The 15089-nt window shown below is 36.5% G+C and overlaps 1 protein-coding gene across 1 annotated transcript; it reads left to right on the top strand.

Annotated features, from left to right (window-relative positions):
* The first annotated feature begins 221 nt into the window (after positions 1 to 221).
* LOC114317651 (uncharacterized) lies at positions 222 to 14815 on the top strand. The gene is made up of 4 exons (XM_082876793.1): positions 222 to 673; positions 11859 to 13242; positions 13309 to 13452; positions 14120 to 14815. Exons 1-4 carry the CDS (start codon positions 222 to 224, stop codon positions 14813 to 14815), a joined length of 2676 nt encoding a protein of 891 aa, XP_082732919.1.
* The last annotated feature ends 274 nt before the right edge of the window (positions 14816 to 15089 follow it).

Below are 15089 nucleotides of genomic sequence, written 5' to 3'. Positions count from 1 at the left end.
TGTACTGACAGACGTGCCACACAATCCACATGCCTTTGGTCTGGGCTATGTACCCACCAAAGAGGATAAGGTCAGGAAAAGAGAAGAAATCAAAGGCAGAGGTAGAGCCAAATAGGCTGGGAAACACTATGAACTCATCCATAGGGCAATTCAGGGAACGCTGAATGGCCATTTTGTTCGAGAGAGAAGATTTCCCTTTTTGCGGCTTTCCCGAGCTCTAGATGAATTCCACGAACCAGCGTGTCCCTGGGTTCGAAATCTTCTTTGACCTGCAGCTACAAGATAGTCATACCGAGGAAAAAGCTAAGCCAAGCACTGAAGCTGAACAGAGGATGGAAAGTGACTCAGACAACAACGAGCTTAGAGTAGGGGCAACACTGGCATGTCTCCTTACAGATCATGTGGCTTACTCAGAGAACTTGGAGGATAACCTTACCATCTCCATGATCGGGGAACAACTGGGTGTAAACTCATCTAGTAGCATTTTGGATGCATCAGAGGCACCATCTCTTATCTGGCAGTTGGAGGAAGGTTATCTGTCTAGTTCTGAGTCGGGTGATGAGCTAGAATCTGATTCCACCGAGTCTGTGGAGTCGAGATCAGAATCCGGTTCTTCTGAGTCTGAGTCTGGTATTCTTGGGAGTGGTAACCCAGATGCCAAGGTCTTGTCCAGGTGCTCTTTTTCTTTTGCTTTTGAGTCGGTTGGATGTTTTTGAAGGAGGTTCATGTTTTTCTATATATAGAAAGAGCCTCCTTTCTTGCTTTGGGGTTAGAAAAATTTTGGAGCAAATTTTTTTCTCTCTCTCTCTCTCTTGCAAATTTCTTCACCTTTGCCTATACGCTCTTAACCAAACCTCTCCATCTTTGACCTGAGGTATCTTTGAGCTTTGTTAGAGCTCTTGATAGTGGGTTTGCTTTGTTTTATTACTTGGAAGTGATCTCCTCTTCGAGAGGTATAAGGCCTTGCCTCTTTACTTGTTGTATTTACTCTTTTTCTCACTATTTTTCAACTGTTTTTGGGCTGTAAAAACTGAGATTTCAGATGTCAACTTGATGGCATGGCCTCAATTTGTTTTGCATGCACCGAGGCTCGGCACATCATTCTAATTTGCATTGTTATTGCTTGCACTTCTTTGAATACGTGCTTAGGCCGCATGCCATCAAGTTGTTTCAAATGCCATATTAGTAGCCGAGCCTAGTAAATTGCATATCGCATGTGTTGCATTAATCATATTGCATAGTTAGGAATCATGCATTTTTCTAACTCTTTTGTTTATTTTGGCTTGGAGTACTAGGTGAGTCTTTACTCGTTTTAGCGTATCGCATGTTGATGTTGACATGTCTAGCATGCTTTCCATGAGACTAAATGCTTAAATGAAATTGCCTGAATGCCTGTGGATGAAGGCTAAATGTTTATATGCGATCATTGTTTCAAGTGGTACATATTCGAAACAATTTTCAAAACAAACATGAATCAAGTGTTCCAACTCTTGCAAATTAGTCTATACTTGTGTGTGCGCATCATATAGCAAGTTAGCTTAATAACTGGAACAAGAGCATATAACGTAGATAAAATCCACATCATGATTAGTAGAGGCCGATCTTGGATCAGGTGAGCGGGAGTACTCAATTCATGACATTCGCCTCTTCTACCTAAGTTTTCGAGCCGAGACAATCTTGGTGATGGTGGAAACGTGGCCTTTGGCACGAGTCATGAGTTTCTAAAATTTTCTAAAAATATTTAGGTGGCGACTCTGTATCTAGCAAAGCAGTTCATTTTTGGCAATTTGATTCAAAATCGATTTTCTAAAAGATTTGTCGAATTTGGACTCTTTGGTGTTTATCTATTTCACATTTCACTTGTGAAATCAAATTCAAAATCGCGGGAGTCCGATACTGTAGAGCTTATTCGTCTTCCGAGAGGGAACATGAAAAAGACAAGCTACGAGACCCACAACATAGTAAATCTGTCAAACAAGAGGAGAAATTCAAAATTGTAGATTTGCATAATTAGTTTGAAGTGTTGGCCAAATTTTTAGAGAGTTACTCTAATAATGAGGTTAAAAAGAAGGTAAGTGATGTTTGCAAAGGTTCATCTTCGAAAAAAAAATTGGGAGATAAAACATATACGAAAAAAAGATTTGAGCGGGTCTGCAAAGTCCAATTCATGTATGAAGAAAGAATTGGACGAGTCTGCAAAATCCAATATTTCTATTTCATCAAGGAGTCGAGAGCAAAGTAAAATCGGAAGAGGTGTTTTGCAAAAGGGTAAAATTTCCAAGCTTGGGTTACCAGTTGTAGAGATGAAAGTGTACCAATGAGTAATAAGTGAGGAAATTATAACAACAAAAAATAAAGACCAAGGATCCTCTAGAGTTTTTTTTTCCTAAAGTTTCCTAGAGTGGTGTGTTGTATGGTTGAGATTTAATGACAAGTCACATCAATTTTTTAGCATTAAATCTCACCCATACAACACACCACTTTAGGAAACTTTAGGGAAAAAAAACTCTAGAGGATCCTTGGTGAAAAATAAAACCTTGTAGAAATAGTTTAAAATGAAAGATCAATGCTCTCAAAGTGAAAGTACTTTGGCGACTTTAAACCATTTTTGGATGAAAGAAACTACCCTTGTGTTCGGTGTAATAAGAGTTTAAGCTTTATTTTGGGTGTTGTGTTTATGTTCGTTGGCTTTTTGGCCAACCAAGTATTGTATAGAATTGGATTTAAGGCTTTGGCTTTTCCAATTTGATACTTTTTCTTTCCCTCCTTTCTTTCTTGTATTGTTTTGTTTATCTAATAAAATATTACTTTTTTACTAATAAAAAAAAAATCCTAAAACAATTAATTTGGAGTTTCCTTAAATAGTCATCTCACTGTTGCTTCAAAGGTCTATTTTTTATTTTTTATTTTGTGATTTCACAGGCTGGCTGACCTGGTCTAAGGCTTCGGATTAGAACGCTGGCCCAGGCCCTACCCTGTGGGTCAGTCCTACGATGGGCATGGGCATGGGCTTGTCGTTTGATTTTGATTTTTTTTTTTTTTTTTTTCAAATTTTATGGCTATTCTACATGATTGACAAGAAGTCAACCCTTTAAATTTTTGCGGGTGATGCTATGGTACATTTAGGTGTACCATACATTTAGTTATGAACTTATATGATTTTATATCATAACCTATACCATATTAGTCATAACTATCACCATATTAACTCATAACTTAGTTATATTCCATTATTTACTTATACCATATTACTTCATAACCAGGTCATTAAAAGTGACCTGCTAAACAGGTCACTTTTTATAGTTATGAGCTAAAATCATATTTCTTCATAACTATAATCAAATTGATCATAACTTAGCTATAACTACATCTCATAACCAACACCATTTTGTTCATAACTAATATCACATATTTCATAACCACATCTCATAACCAACACCATTTTAGTCATAACTAACATCACATATTTCATAATCATAATCACATATCTCATAACCAACACCACTTTGATCATAACAAATATCACATATCTCATAACTATTGATCACATATCTCATAACCACATCTCATAACCAATCCCTTTGAGTCATAACCAACATCACATATCTCATAACCACTAGTCACATATCTCATAACCAACACCTTTTGTCATAACTAATATCACATATCTCATAACCACTAATCACACATCTCATAACTACTACCCACATACATCATAACCACATCTCATAACCAATCCCTTTGAGTCATAACCAACATCACATATCTCATAACCACTAGTTACATATCTCGTAACCAACACCTTTTTGTCATGACCAATATCACATATTTCATAACCACTAATCACATATCTTATAATTAACACCTTTTTGCTTATAACCACATCACTTTGATCATAACCAACATCACATATCTCATAACTACTAGTCACATATCTAATAACCAACATCACATATCTCACAACCACTAGTCACATAACCAATATCTCATAACTCATAACCATTAATACATATAGCATAATCACACCCTTTGACACCACTTTGCTCATAACCATTACCCACATATCTCATAACCACTAACACATATAGCATAACCAAATACCCTTTGACACCACTTTGCTCATAACCATTACCCACATATCTCATAACTACTAACACATATAGCATAACCAAATACCCTTTGACACCACTTTGCTCATAACCATTACTCACATATCTCATAACCACTCATAACTATTACCCACATATCTCATAACCACTAACACATGTAGCATAACCAAATACCCTTCGACACCACTTTGCTCATAACCATTACCCACATATCTCATAACCACTCATAACCATTACCCACATATCTCATAACCACTAACACATATAGTATAACCAAACACCCTTTGACACCACTTTACTCATAACCATTACCCACATATCTCATAACCACTCATAACCATTACCCACATATCTCATAACCACTAACACATATAGCATAACCAAACACCCTTTGACACCACTTTGCTCATAACCATTACCCACATATCTCATAACCACTCATAACCATTATCCACATATCTCATAACCACTAACACATATACCATAACCAAACATCCTTTGGCACCACTTTACTCATAACCATTACCCACATATCTCATAACCACTAACACATATAGCATAACCAAACACCTTTTGACACCACTTTGCTCATAACTATTACCCACATATCTCATAACCACTCATAACCATTACCCACATATCTCATAACCACTAACACATATAGCATAACCAAACACCTTTTGACACCACTTTGCTCATAACTATTACCCACATATCTCATAACCACTAACACTTATAGCATAACCAAATACCCTTTGACACCACTTTGCTCGTAACCATTAGCCACATATCTCATAACCACTAACACATATAGCATAACCAAACACCATTTGACACCACTTTGCTCATAACCATTACCCACATATCTCATAACCACTGACACATATAGCATAACCAAACACCTTTTGACACCACTTTACTTATAACCATTACCCACATATCTCATAACCAACATCACATATATCATAACTACTAATCACATATCTCATAACCAAACACCCTTTGACTTATAACTATACCACTCTGCTCATAACCAAAATCACATATCTCGTAATCACTAATCATATATCTCATTACCTTTACCCACATATATTATAACCACATCTCATAACTAGCACCCTTTGTTTCATAATCAATATCACATATATCATAACTACTAATCATATATCTCAGAACCACTACCCATATATAGGGGTATAAATTTAGCCCATGAGCTCGCGGCACACCCCAAGTCCGCTCGTGCCCTGGGTAGGCCTAACTAGGCTTGAGTCTAAACCCAACCTAAGACCCTGAGCTATGTGTTCTAGAGCCCGACCCGACCCTGGTGTGTTATGGAGTGTGACCCATCCGGTGAGATCGCCCCAAAATTTTCTTTCCCATCTAGCTCGACCTGACCCCAATGGCTCCTTGCCCCCATTGTCAGTGCAATGGTCAAAAATTTAAATCAAAACAATTTGAAAGAGTCATATAACCGTTAATTCCACCAACAATCAATTTTATTTTTTTTATTTTTTTATATATATAAATTAACTCCTCCCTCCCAAGTCCTATAAATACCACCCCTCTCACATTTTATTTCTCACAACAAATTTGTCTCTCAAACTCTCATTCTCTCTAAACTTTCATACATATACAAATCTTTGGCCGTAGTTATGATTTTATCAATTTGTACATATCTTATAGAACTGTTGAAAATGAATATTACGATTTTGTTGTACTGTTTTGCTATCTCAGCTCTCTTCATCTATCAAACATCTCTCTCATTCCTTACTGTCACTGTAGATATCTCCGATGTTCCTTATCGGAAACAACACCATCTTTGACATTATTTTCACAGACAACAAGTCCGTTCAGTCTCTCTTGCTCATATTCCCTTTCCTTTCGCTCTTTGGTTAATTTTCTCTAACTCTCATTTTCTGTTCCATGGCTATAAGTCGTGGATTAAATTATTTGATTATTGTCATTACATTCTGTGTTTATCTGTATCATTAGAGATCCCGATTGGTGATTAAATTATTTTAAAAATTTAGATGTTTTTGTTACACCAATTAGTGGATAGTTACATAATTTTTGGTTAATGTTATGAAATTTTGGAAATTAGTTACGACATTTGTGATTTTCCAGAATTTTAAACAATTTCGTTACGCCAATTAGTGATGCAGTTATGTATTTTCTATTTTATATCACAAAACTTTGTGACTTGATTACAATATTATGGTCTGTTTGGTAACTATTCCGTTTTTAGTTTTCAGTTTATATTTATAAAAATTTTAAAAGCTGTAAAAGGCCTGTCACCTTTCTTTATCCTTTTCATTGCTGTAAAAGGCCAAGACCCTAGATTGAGAAGGGTGTACCAACTGAACTCTTCAGGATGAAAAAAATAAAATTCTCGAATCATAGAACATCGATGATAAAAGTAAACAAGAGGTCGACAATAACAAGGCATGCTGCCAATTAGTTCCAATTGACGCTTTGGTGGCAAATGCTACTGTGCAAAGAATTGTCAGAGCTAAAATGATGGTTTGGCCATTTTCAAGAGAATATTTTATGGGAAAAGACGATTGAATAATGGCATTCAATTTTCTATATGCACTTGCTGTTGCGCATTTGCTTCGAAAATGAGCGAAAACACTAAACAAAATGGCTTCATAGCCTTTGCTAGAAATTTATACAAAACAAATATCCATCAAAATACTAACAGATTTAAGTCCATACAACAAAACAAATATCCATCAACCATCGTTTAAGAGTATTTATACAAAATACTAACAAATTTAAGTCCTCAAATTTTTTTTTAAAAAAAAATCTTAGTTTAGCTCCAATATCACCTGCTCGATCATAGCAACTATTACCCATAGCAACACCTGCAAAAACAAATTAAATTGTCGTTAAGGTTTGTTCACTTGAAATTTATGATTCAAATCATAACAAATTGAATTTTGATATATAGGTCATTACACACTCTTTTGTCATTTTGTTTTCGTAAATTATTTATTTTCATAATCAAGTTGTAAACATCATAATTAGTTATGATATCAAAATGTTCTAGCTAAAATCTATCTTGGCATATCAAGAAATTAGAATTAAGCAGCCACATAAAATTTGCAAAGCAAATGTAAGCAAAATGAACATAATTTGAACTGAAAAGATGCCATAAAAGTAATCACCTAGAGACGTATCCGCATCAATGAACGCTGAATTTTGGACGACTTGTGCATCGCAACTACGCAAGTCATTAACATCCTTGCTCAACTGCACTGGAGACATATCTACATTAGTGACAAAAAGTCGTCTCTTCACAGGGTGGGTCTTACATGGCCTAATATTATTCCTGGGACGCTTCGGCGTAAAAGGGGTGGGAGTACCAATTGGATCATAATCATCCTATTCCTCAAACAAATTGCTACCCACTTGTCACCAATCATTAAAGAGAACAAAAATGTCAACACTACCTCACAATAATAAAATTAAGACACAAAGCACAATATAATGTATACCTGCAACACTGGCATCGCCTTGGCTTTCGAGGTTTAGCCATGTAGGATCCCCCAGTATTCCCCTTCGTGTTCACTACTTTCGAATCCCTAACCCCAAATGGCGGCAGTGAACTTTTTCCTTCATCAACATTAGTTCCCTTGGCCATGCAAAGATATTTCCCCACTAATAGGACTAAGGAAAATGACTTAGACCCCCAGCTGGGGGTGCTGGGGGTCGTCCCTGATTGGTGCAAAAACAGTTTTTTTTTTTTTTGGATTTCAGCCAACCACACGCTGCCACGTCACTGGGGGTGCCACTGGGGGTCGGAAGCAATGCCCATAGGACTAATTAGAACAACAGATGCAACGTTGGGACCAATTGGTGCAACTGTCTGTTGGATGGGATTTATCAGTAAATATCCCAAAAATTTAATTGAAAAAAATATCCCAACAGTTCTATAACATATGTACAAATTGATAAAATCATAACTACGGCCAAAGGTTTGTATATGTATGACATATTAATGCGAAAGAGCCAGAGTTTTGAGATAAATGCATTTACTAGATAAAGAAATGTCACCAAAATGAATAGTGTTGAAATAGACAAAGAAAATAGTGACGAGTTCAAGGATCTATTGCAGAGACACAAGAGTATAAAGAAGAAGAATCCAGTGAGGAAGAACTATCAACGATGGTCGTTCGATGATTCAGCGAAATAGAGAAGTCTGATTAAGAAATAGAGAGAGCTCAGGCACAACTAGGACAAATCAAGAGAAAGAAAATTGAGTGGAGAAAAAAATGAAAAAAATTTGGGAAAAAAATTTAGGAGAAAAATTATTTAGTGCAACAAAATAAAATCACGTCATAGATAATTTTTATCAGCATATTTTTTATTAAAATTTAGTTAAATTATATATATATATATATATGTCTATAAGTGTATATAGATATTTTAAAAAGTATATCGTTTGTATATTATTATTTCTATTATCTTTAATGAAGATACCATGACTAAAAATAAATCTAAAATAGAGATAGGTGATCAATTGCAATTGTCACTTAGGGATGACACTTCAAAATTAATTGAGAGAGTTGAGAGTTTAGAGAGAATGAGAGTTTGAGAGACAGATTTGTTTGTGAGAAATAAAATGTGAGAGGGGTGGTATTTATAGGACTTGGGAGGGAGGAGTTAATTTATATATATATATATAAAAATTGATTGTTGGTGGAATTAACGGTTATATGATTCTTTCAAATTGTTTTGATTTAAATTTTTTACCATTGCACTGACAAAGGGGGTAGGGAATCATTGGGGTCGGGTCGAGCCAGATGGGGAAGAAAATTTCGGGACGAGCTCACGAGATGGGTCACACTCCATAACACACCAGGGTCAGGCCCGGCTCTAGAACACATATCTTAGGTTGGGTTTAGCCTTGAGCCTAGTTGGGCCTACCTAGGACACGAGTAGACTTGGGGTGTGCCGCGAGCTCGTGGGCCAAATTTACACCCCTATATGTGGGTAGTGGTTATGAGATATATGATTAGTGGTTATGATATATGTGATATTGATTATGAAACAAAGGGTGCTGGTTATAAGATGTGGTTATAACATATGTGGGTAAAGGTAATGAGATATATGATTAGTGATTATAAGATATGCGATTTTGGTTATGAGCACAATGGTATAGTTACAAGTCAAAGGGTGTTTGGTTATGAGATATGTGATTAGTAGTTATGATATATGTGATGTTGGTTATGAGATATGTGGGTAACGGTTATGAGTAAAGTGGTGTCAAAGAGTGTTTGGTTATGCTATATGTGTTAGTGGTTATGAGATATGTGGGTAATGGTTATAAGCAAAGTGGTGTCAAAAGGTGTTTGATTATGCTATATGTGTTAGTGGTTATGAAATATGTGGGTAATGGTTATGAGCAAAGTGGTGTCAAGGGGTATTTGGTTATGCTATATGTGTTAGTGGTTATGAGATATGTGGGTATATGTGTTAGTGGTTATGAGATATGTGGGTAATTGTTATGAGCAAAGTGATGTCAAAGGGTGTTTAGTTATGCTATATGTGTTAGTGGTTATGAGATATGTGGGTAATGATTATGAGCAAAGTGGTGTCAAAGGATGAGGTTATGCTATATGTATTAATGGTTATGAGTTATAAGATATTGGTTATGTAACTAGTGGTTATGAGATATGTGATGTTGGTTATTAGATATGTAACTAGTAGTTATGAGATATGTGATGTTGGTTATGATCAAAGTGGTGTGGTTATGAGTAAAAAGGTGTTAATTATAAGATATGTGACTAGTGGTTATAAGATATGTGATGTTGGTTATGATAAAAAGGTATTGGCTACGAGATATGTGACTAGTGGTTATGAGATATGTGATGTTGGTTATGACTCAAAGGGACTAGTTATGAGATGTGGTTATGATTTATGTGGGTAGTAGTTATGAGATATGTGATCAATGGTTATGCGATGTGTGATATTTGTTATGTTTAAAGTGGTGTTGGTTATGAGATATGTGATTATGATTATGAAATATGTGATATTAGTTATGAACAAAATGGTGTTGGTTATGAGATGTGGTTATAACTAAGTTATGATCAATTTGATTATAGTTATGAAAAAATATGATTTTAACTCATAACTATAAAAAGTGACCTGTTTAGCAGGTCACTTTTAATGATGTGGCTCAATCCTAGCCATTGATTTTTTATGTACCGTACATTTTTTGAACAAAATGTACTATAGACTTTCCCAATTTGTGCTGCATTTTTTACTGCGTGGAATCTTATGTCTAAAGTTTCCTTCTTATTTTTTTTCCCAAACTTAAAAAAATTATTTTGCGTTTAAAGTATACCCAGATTATTAGTAATGGCTATTTGAGTTGAATATACTAAAGAATTCATTTGGGAATTGAATATTTTAGTGACTTTTTAAATTTTTACAAAAAGACATATAAAAAAGTTTTTAAATGATATGATAACTAGTGATTTTTTTTTATTAAAGCAACTTATTAACAAATAAGACCTAAATATTTTTCTTTCACTTCTTAATATTTGTTATTTGAAATGAAAAGAAGATAGAGTACTGTTTTGTTTTCTACACTTGTGTCCATTAGCCCTCCAAATCCATCAAAAAAAGTGTTACTCCACTAAAAACTAATTCCGACAAACTGTTTAATCATTTCGGCTTCTTATCAGTGTATATTTATATTTGTTATACGTACAACATGAATCCAATCAAGAAAGCTTCTAATTGGAAAATGTCTCGTAGCTCAAATTTTGTGGCTCAAAAGTGGCTCAAATGACCAAAACGACGTCGTTTTGGCCATTTTTATGTTGTTCTGTACTCAAAATGACGTCGTTTTGACCATTTGAGCCATTTTGAGCCACAAAATTTGAGTTACGTAGCATTGTCGCTTCTAATTATAGAAAACTCCAACTTAAAAAAATTCATTTAGGGCCTCAAAAGTTTTCATATGGGCTTGTTTAGAGCAAATATAAGGTTCGGAGAAGTTGCTGCTATAGATCAATTAAATGTCTTTTATTTTATATTTTACTTTCATTAATTTCTCATATGACATGATGGGCTTTACTATTTTTTAAATATGAGCTCATCTATTGTATGGATACACATAATATATGCAGTAAAAAAAAAATTAAATAAATGCAGTAATAAATAGCATTTCACATAAGCATTTATTCTCTTAATAATTTGAAGCAGAAGGCAGAGTTAACTAAAAAAATAAAATGAAGAGCACAGTCTTCCAATTACCTTCGATTTGTTTTTTATCGGCAAAATAAAAATATATTCATAAATTAAACGGTACAAGTAATACAATTGAATTACATCAATAACGAAGGTCTGGGATTGAAACATCATTACTTAGATATATGAGATAATGTTACATGACGCAATTTGAACTCAAAAACTATAACAAACTGATACGAAGATATCATAACACCTTATTTGATTAAAAAAGTGCTAGAAGGACCATCTCATTCTGTTAAGATGGTCAAAGATATCCCAACATTTATGGGATAAGTTTGTATTGTGATTACTATAATATATTGTTGTAATTAGCTGTAGTATTCAGATTCCTATTACATTTAGATTACCTAGAATAGATTAGCATGATTGGAGGAATTTTATTGTATAAAAGTATACGTTCTGATTCAATAAATTTAATTCAGAAGAAAAACATTCTATTCCTTTCTTTACAAAAAACATTCTATTCCTTTCTTTACATGGTATCAGAGCAGGGAAAAACAAGCACTCTGTTCTTTGCTCTCTTTCACTATTTCCCATCATCATGGCAAACGAGCAATCTTCGAATGGAGGCAAGCCCGATGCCACCAATCCATATTTCTTTCACCATTCCGATCATCCCGGCATGGTGCTTGTTTCCAAGCCACTCAATGGGGATAATTATTCAACATGGTGTAGAGCCATGACCATCTCTTTGAATGCCAAATCCAAATTGGGTTTCATAGATGGAACTATCACAGCGCCAGATGCCAAGACCGAACCAAATGACTATGCATCATGGAAAAAATGCAACGATATGATCCTATCTTGGATTCTCAATTCACTCACACCAGATCTTGCCGATAGTGTTATTTTTTCAAACACTGCCCAGGAGGTATGGGAAGACCTTCAGGATTGCTTGTCTCAAAGCAATGCCCCACGTATTTTTCAGATTGAAAGGGACATCGCTTGTCTCACTCAAGATCGAATGACTGTTGCAGCTTACTACACCAGGCTTAAAAAATTGTGGGATGAACTGGGATCCTATAATGATACTGTTTGCTCTTGTGGGGCAGACCATAAGCGACGTCGATTGATGCAATTTCTCATGGTACTCAATGAGTCTTACAGTGCAATCCGAGGGCAGGTCCTCTTGATGAATCTGCTTCCTGATGTTGCCAAGGCTTACTCTTCTATTATCCAAGAAGAGAAGCAACGAAGCCTAGGCGCTGCATGTGAAACCATGGAGACCTCAGCCATGGTTGTTCGAAGGGATCAACCGGTAGCTCTGGCTCTTCAACATGGCCAAAGTTTTTCCTCTCGCTCCAACTCATCTAATCGAAAACCTTTGCATTGCTCTTACTGTGATCGAGACCATCATGTGCGAGACACATGTTGGAAATTGAATGGGTATCCCCCAGGACACCCAAAACATGTATCAAACAGGTCCAATCAAGGAGGCACTCATTCTAAACACAACAACAATCATCAATCTTCGGTCAACAATGTCAAAGAGGGTCACAAGATGCCGGAAATACAGTCGGTGACCAATGGCTTATCTGATTTGCAAATCAAGCAAATATTATCTATTGTGCACGGTCAAAACACATCTCAATCCGCCACTCCTAAGGCTAATGCTGCCAGTGCTTCTTCAGGTTTGTCACAAGTGTTGTTGCACCTCCAACGATTAATTATTGATAGTGGTGCCACACACCATATTACTTCTACTCCAGCTCTACTTGTCAACAGTAAAGAGAACACTCTTTTGCCACCCGTTGTCATGCCAAGTGGAGAACATGCTCCAATCACATCTACTGGAACTTTACCCTTGAATTCATTTATTTCTTTGAAAAATGTGCTTGGTGTTCCATCTTTTAAGGTGGATTTAATTTCTGTGAGTAAAATTGCAAGAGACCTCAACTGTTCTGTAACTTTTTTCCCTCATTGGTGTGTTTTGCAGGACATGATGACGAGGAAGACGATTGGTTTGAGTGAACAACGAGATGGACTTTATTACTTGGTTGCGTTAGCATCGGAGCAGCCACACCATAACAATCAATCCACAGCCGCCATTACTAGTCGCTCATCCTGCTCTCAAGGCAACGTCTCTACTAATTTGATTGGGGCATTTATCTTCCTCTAGATTAGATTTTATGGCAAAAAATTTGTTACATTTTCCTTTCAAGTCTAATAATGCTTGTGATATTTGTGCACTTGCCAAACAGAGTTGGCTTCCTTTTTTTCCTAGTTCAATTTCCTCTGTGAGACCTTTTGAATTAATTCATTGTGACATTTGGGGCCCTTACAGAATTGCTTCTCTTTCTGGTGCTAAATATTTTTTAACTATTGTGGATGACTATTCCAGATTCACATGGGTTTTTTTTATGCAGCACAAAAATGAAACCCAGCCTTTACTTACCAATTTTTTTACTTCTGTCCACACCCAATTCGATGCCTCTATCGCTACCATTTGGGTTGATAATGGTGGGGAATTCTTTTCTATGCGCGAATTTTATAAACAACAAGGCACCATTTATCAAACTTCTTGTACATCTACACCTCAACAAAACGAGGTGGTCGAGCGTAAACATCACCATATCCTTGCGTCCGCTCGCACCCTTCGTTTTCAAGCCCATCTCCCTTTACCTTTTTGGGCCAACTGTGTTTCCACTGCTGTCCATATAATTAATCATTTGCCCACACCACTCCTTTCTCGCCAAACTCCTTTTGAACGGCTTTATGGCAAGATTCTTTCTTATTCTCATATTCAGGTTTTTGGGTGTCTTGCATATGCTACTGAAGTGCATGTTTCTCATAAATTCGCTCCCCGTGCCAAACGTTGTATTTTTCTTGGTTATCCGGTTGGTCAAAAAGCTTACAAACTCTATGACCTTGCCACTCATCAGGTGTTCACTAGTCGCGATGTTGTTTTTCATGAAACTATATTTCCCTATGAGTCCCCTCCATCCTCTTCCCCAAATTCTGCCCCTGTCCTTCCTCTCTGGGTGCCTGATGCTACTCTTTCCCCACCGAACCCTATTCCTACCCCTGTCCCACCCATCCCAGTCCTCGACCCAATCTCTCCCATTTCCCCTCCCAGCCCTGTTCTACCACCTTCAGCCAGTCCTCCTCCCGCACCAGCTTTACGTCGTTCTCAACGACATCTTGTTCCTTCCATGGCTTTACGCGATTATGTTTGCAACCAAGTGACGTCTCCCCACCAATTGTCGCCTTCGTCATCTCGTTCTACACCAGGTACACGCTATCCTCTTTGCAATTATATTTCTTATCATCGTTTTTCACCACCCCATCGCTCCTTTCTTGCTACTATCAGTCAAGATTTTGAGCCTATATCCTACGCCGAAGCCGCTCCTCATTCCCACTGGCAAGCTGCCATGCAATCTGAATTGGCTGCTTTAGAGGCCAATCACACTTGGTCTCTCACTTCTCTCCCTCTTGGAAAGTAACCCATTGGTTGTCGTTGGGTTTATAAAATCAAACATCACTCGGATGGTACTATTGAGCGTTACAAAGCTCGTTTGGTTGCGAAAGGCTACACCCAGATGGAAGGTATCGATTACCATGACACTTTTTCTCCCACTGCCAAAATGATTACTGTTCATTGTTTATTAGCTTTGGCCACTGCCTAGAATTGGTCTCTTCACCAACTTGATGTCCAAAATGCATTTCTTCATGGTGATCTCCATGAAGAAATTTATATGTCTTTGCCTCCTGGTCTTC

This window comes from Camellia sinensis, chromosome 6 (assembly GCF_055761805.1).
Source record: "Camellia sinensis isolate YWXY chromosome 6, ASM5576180v1, whole genome shotgun sequence".
Taxonomy (NCBI): Eukaryota; Viridiplantae; Streptophyta; class Magnoliopsida; order Ericales; family Theaceae; genus Camellia; species Camellia sinensis.
Note: the sequence above shows the minus strand (reverse complement) of the source record. Positions and strands in the feature narration are given on the sequence as shown.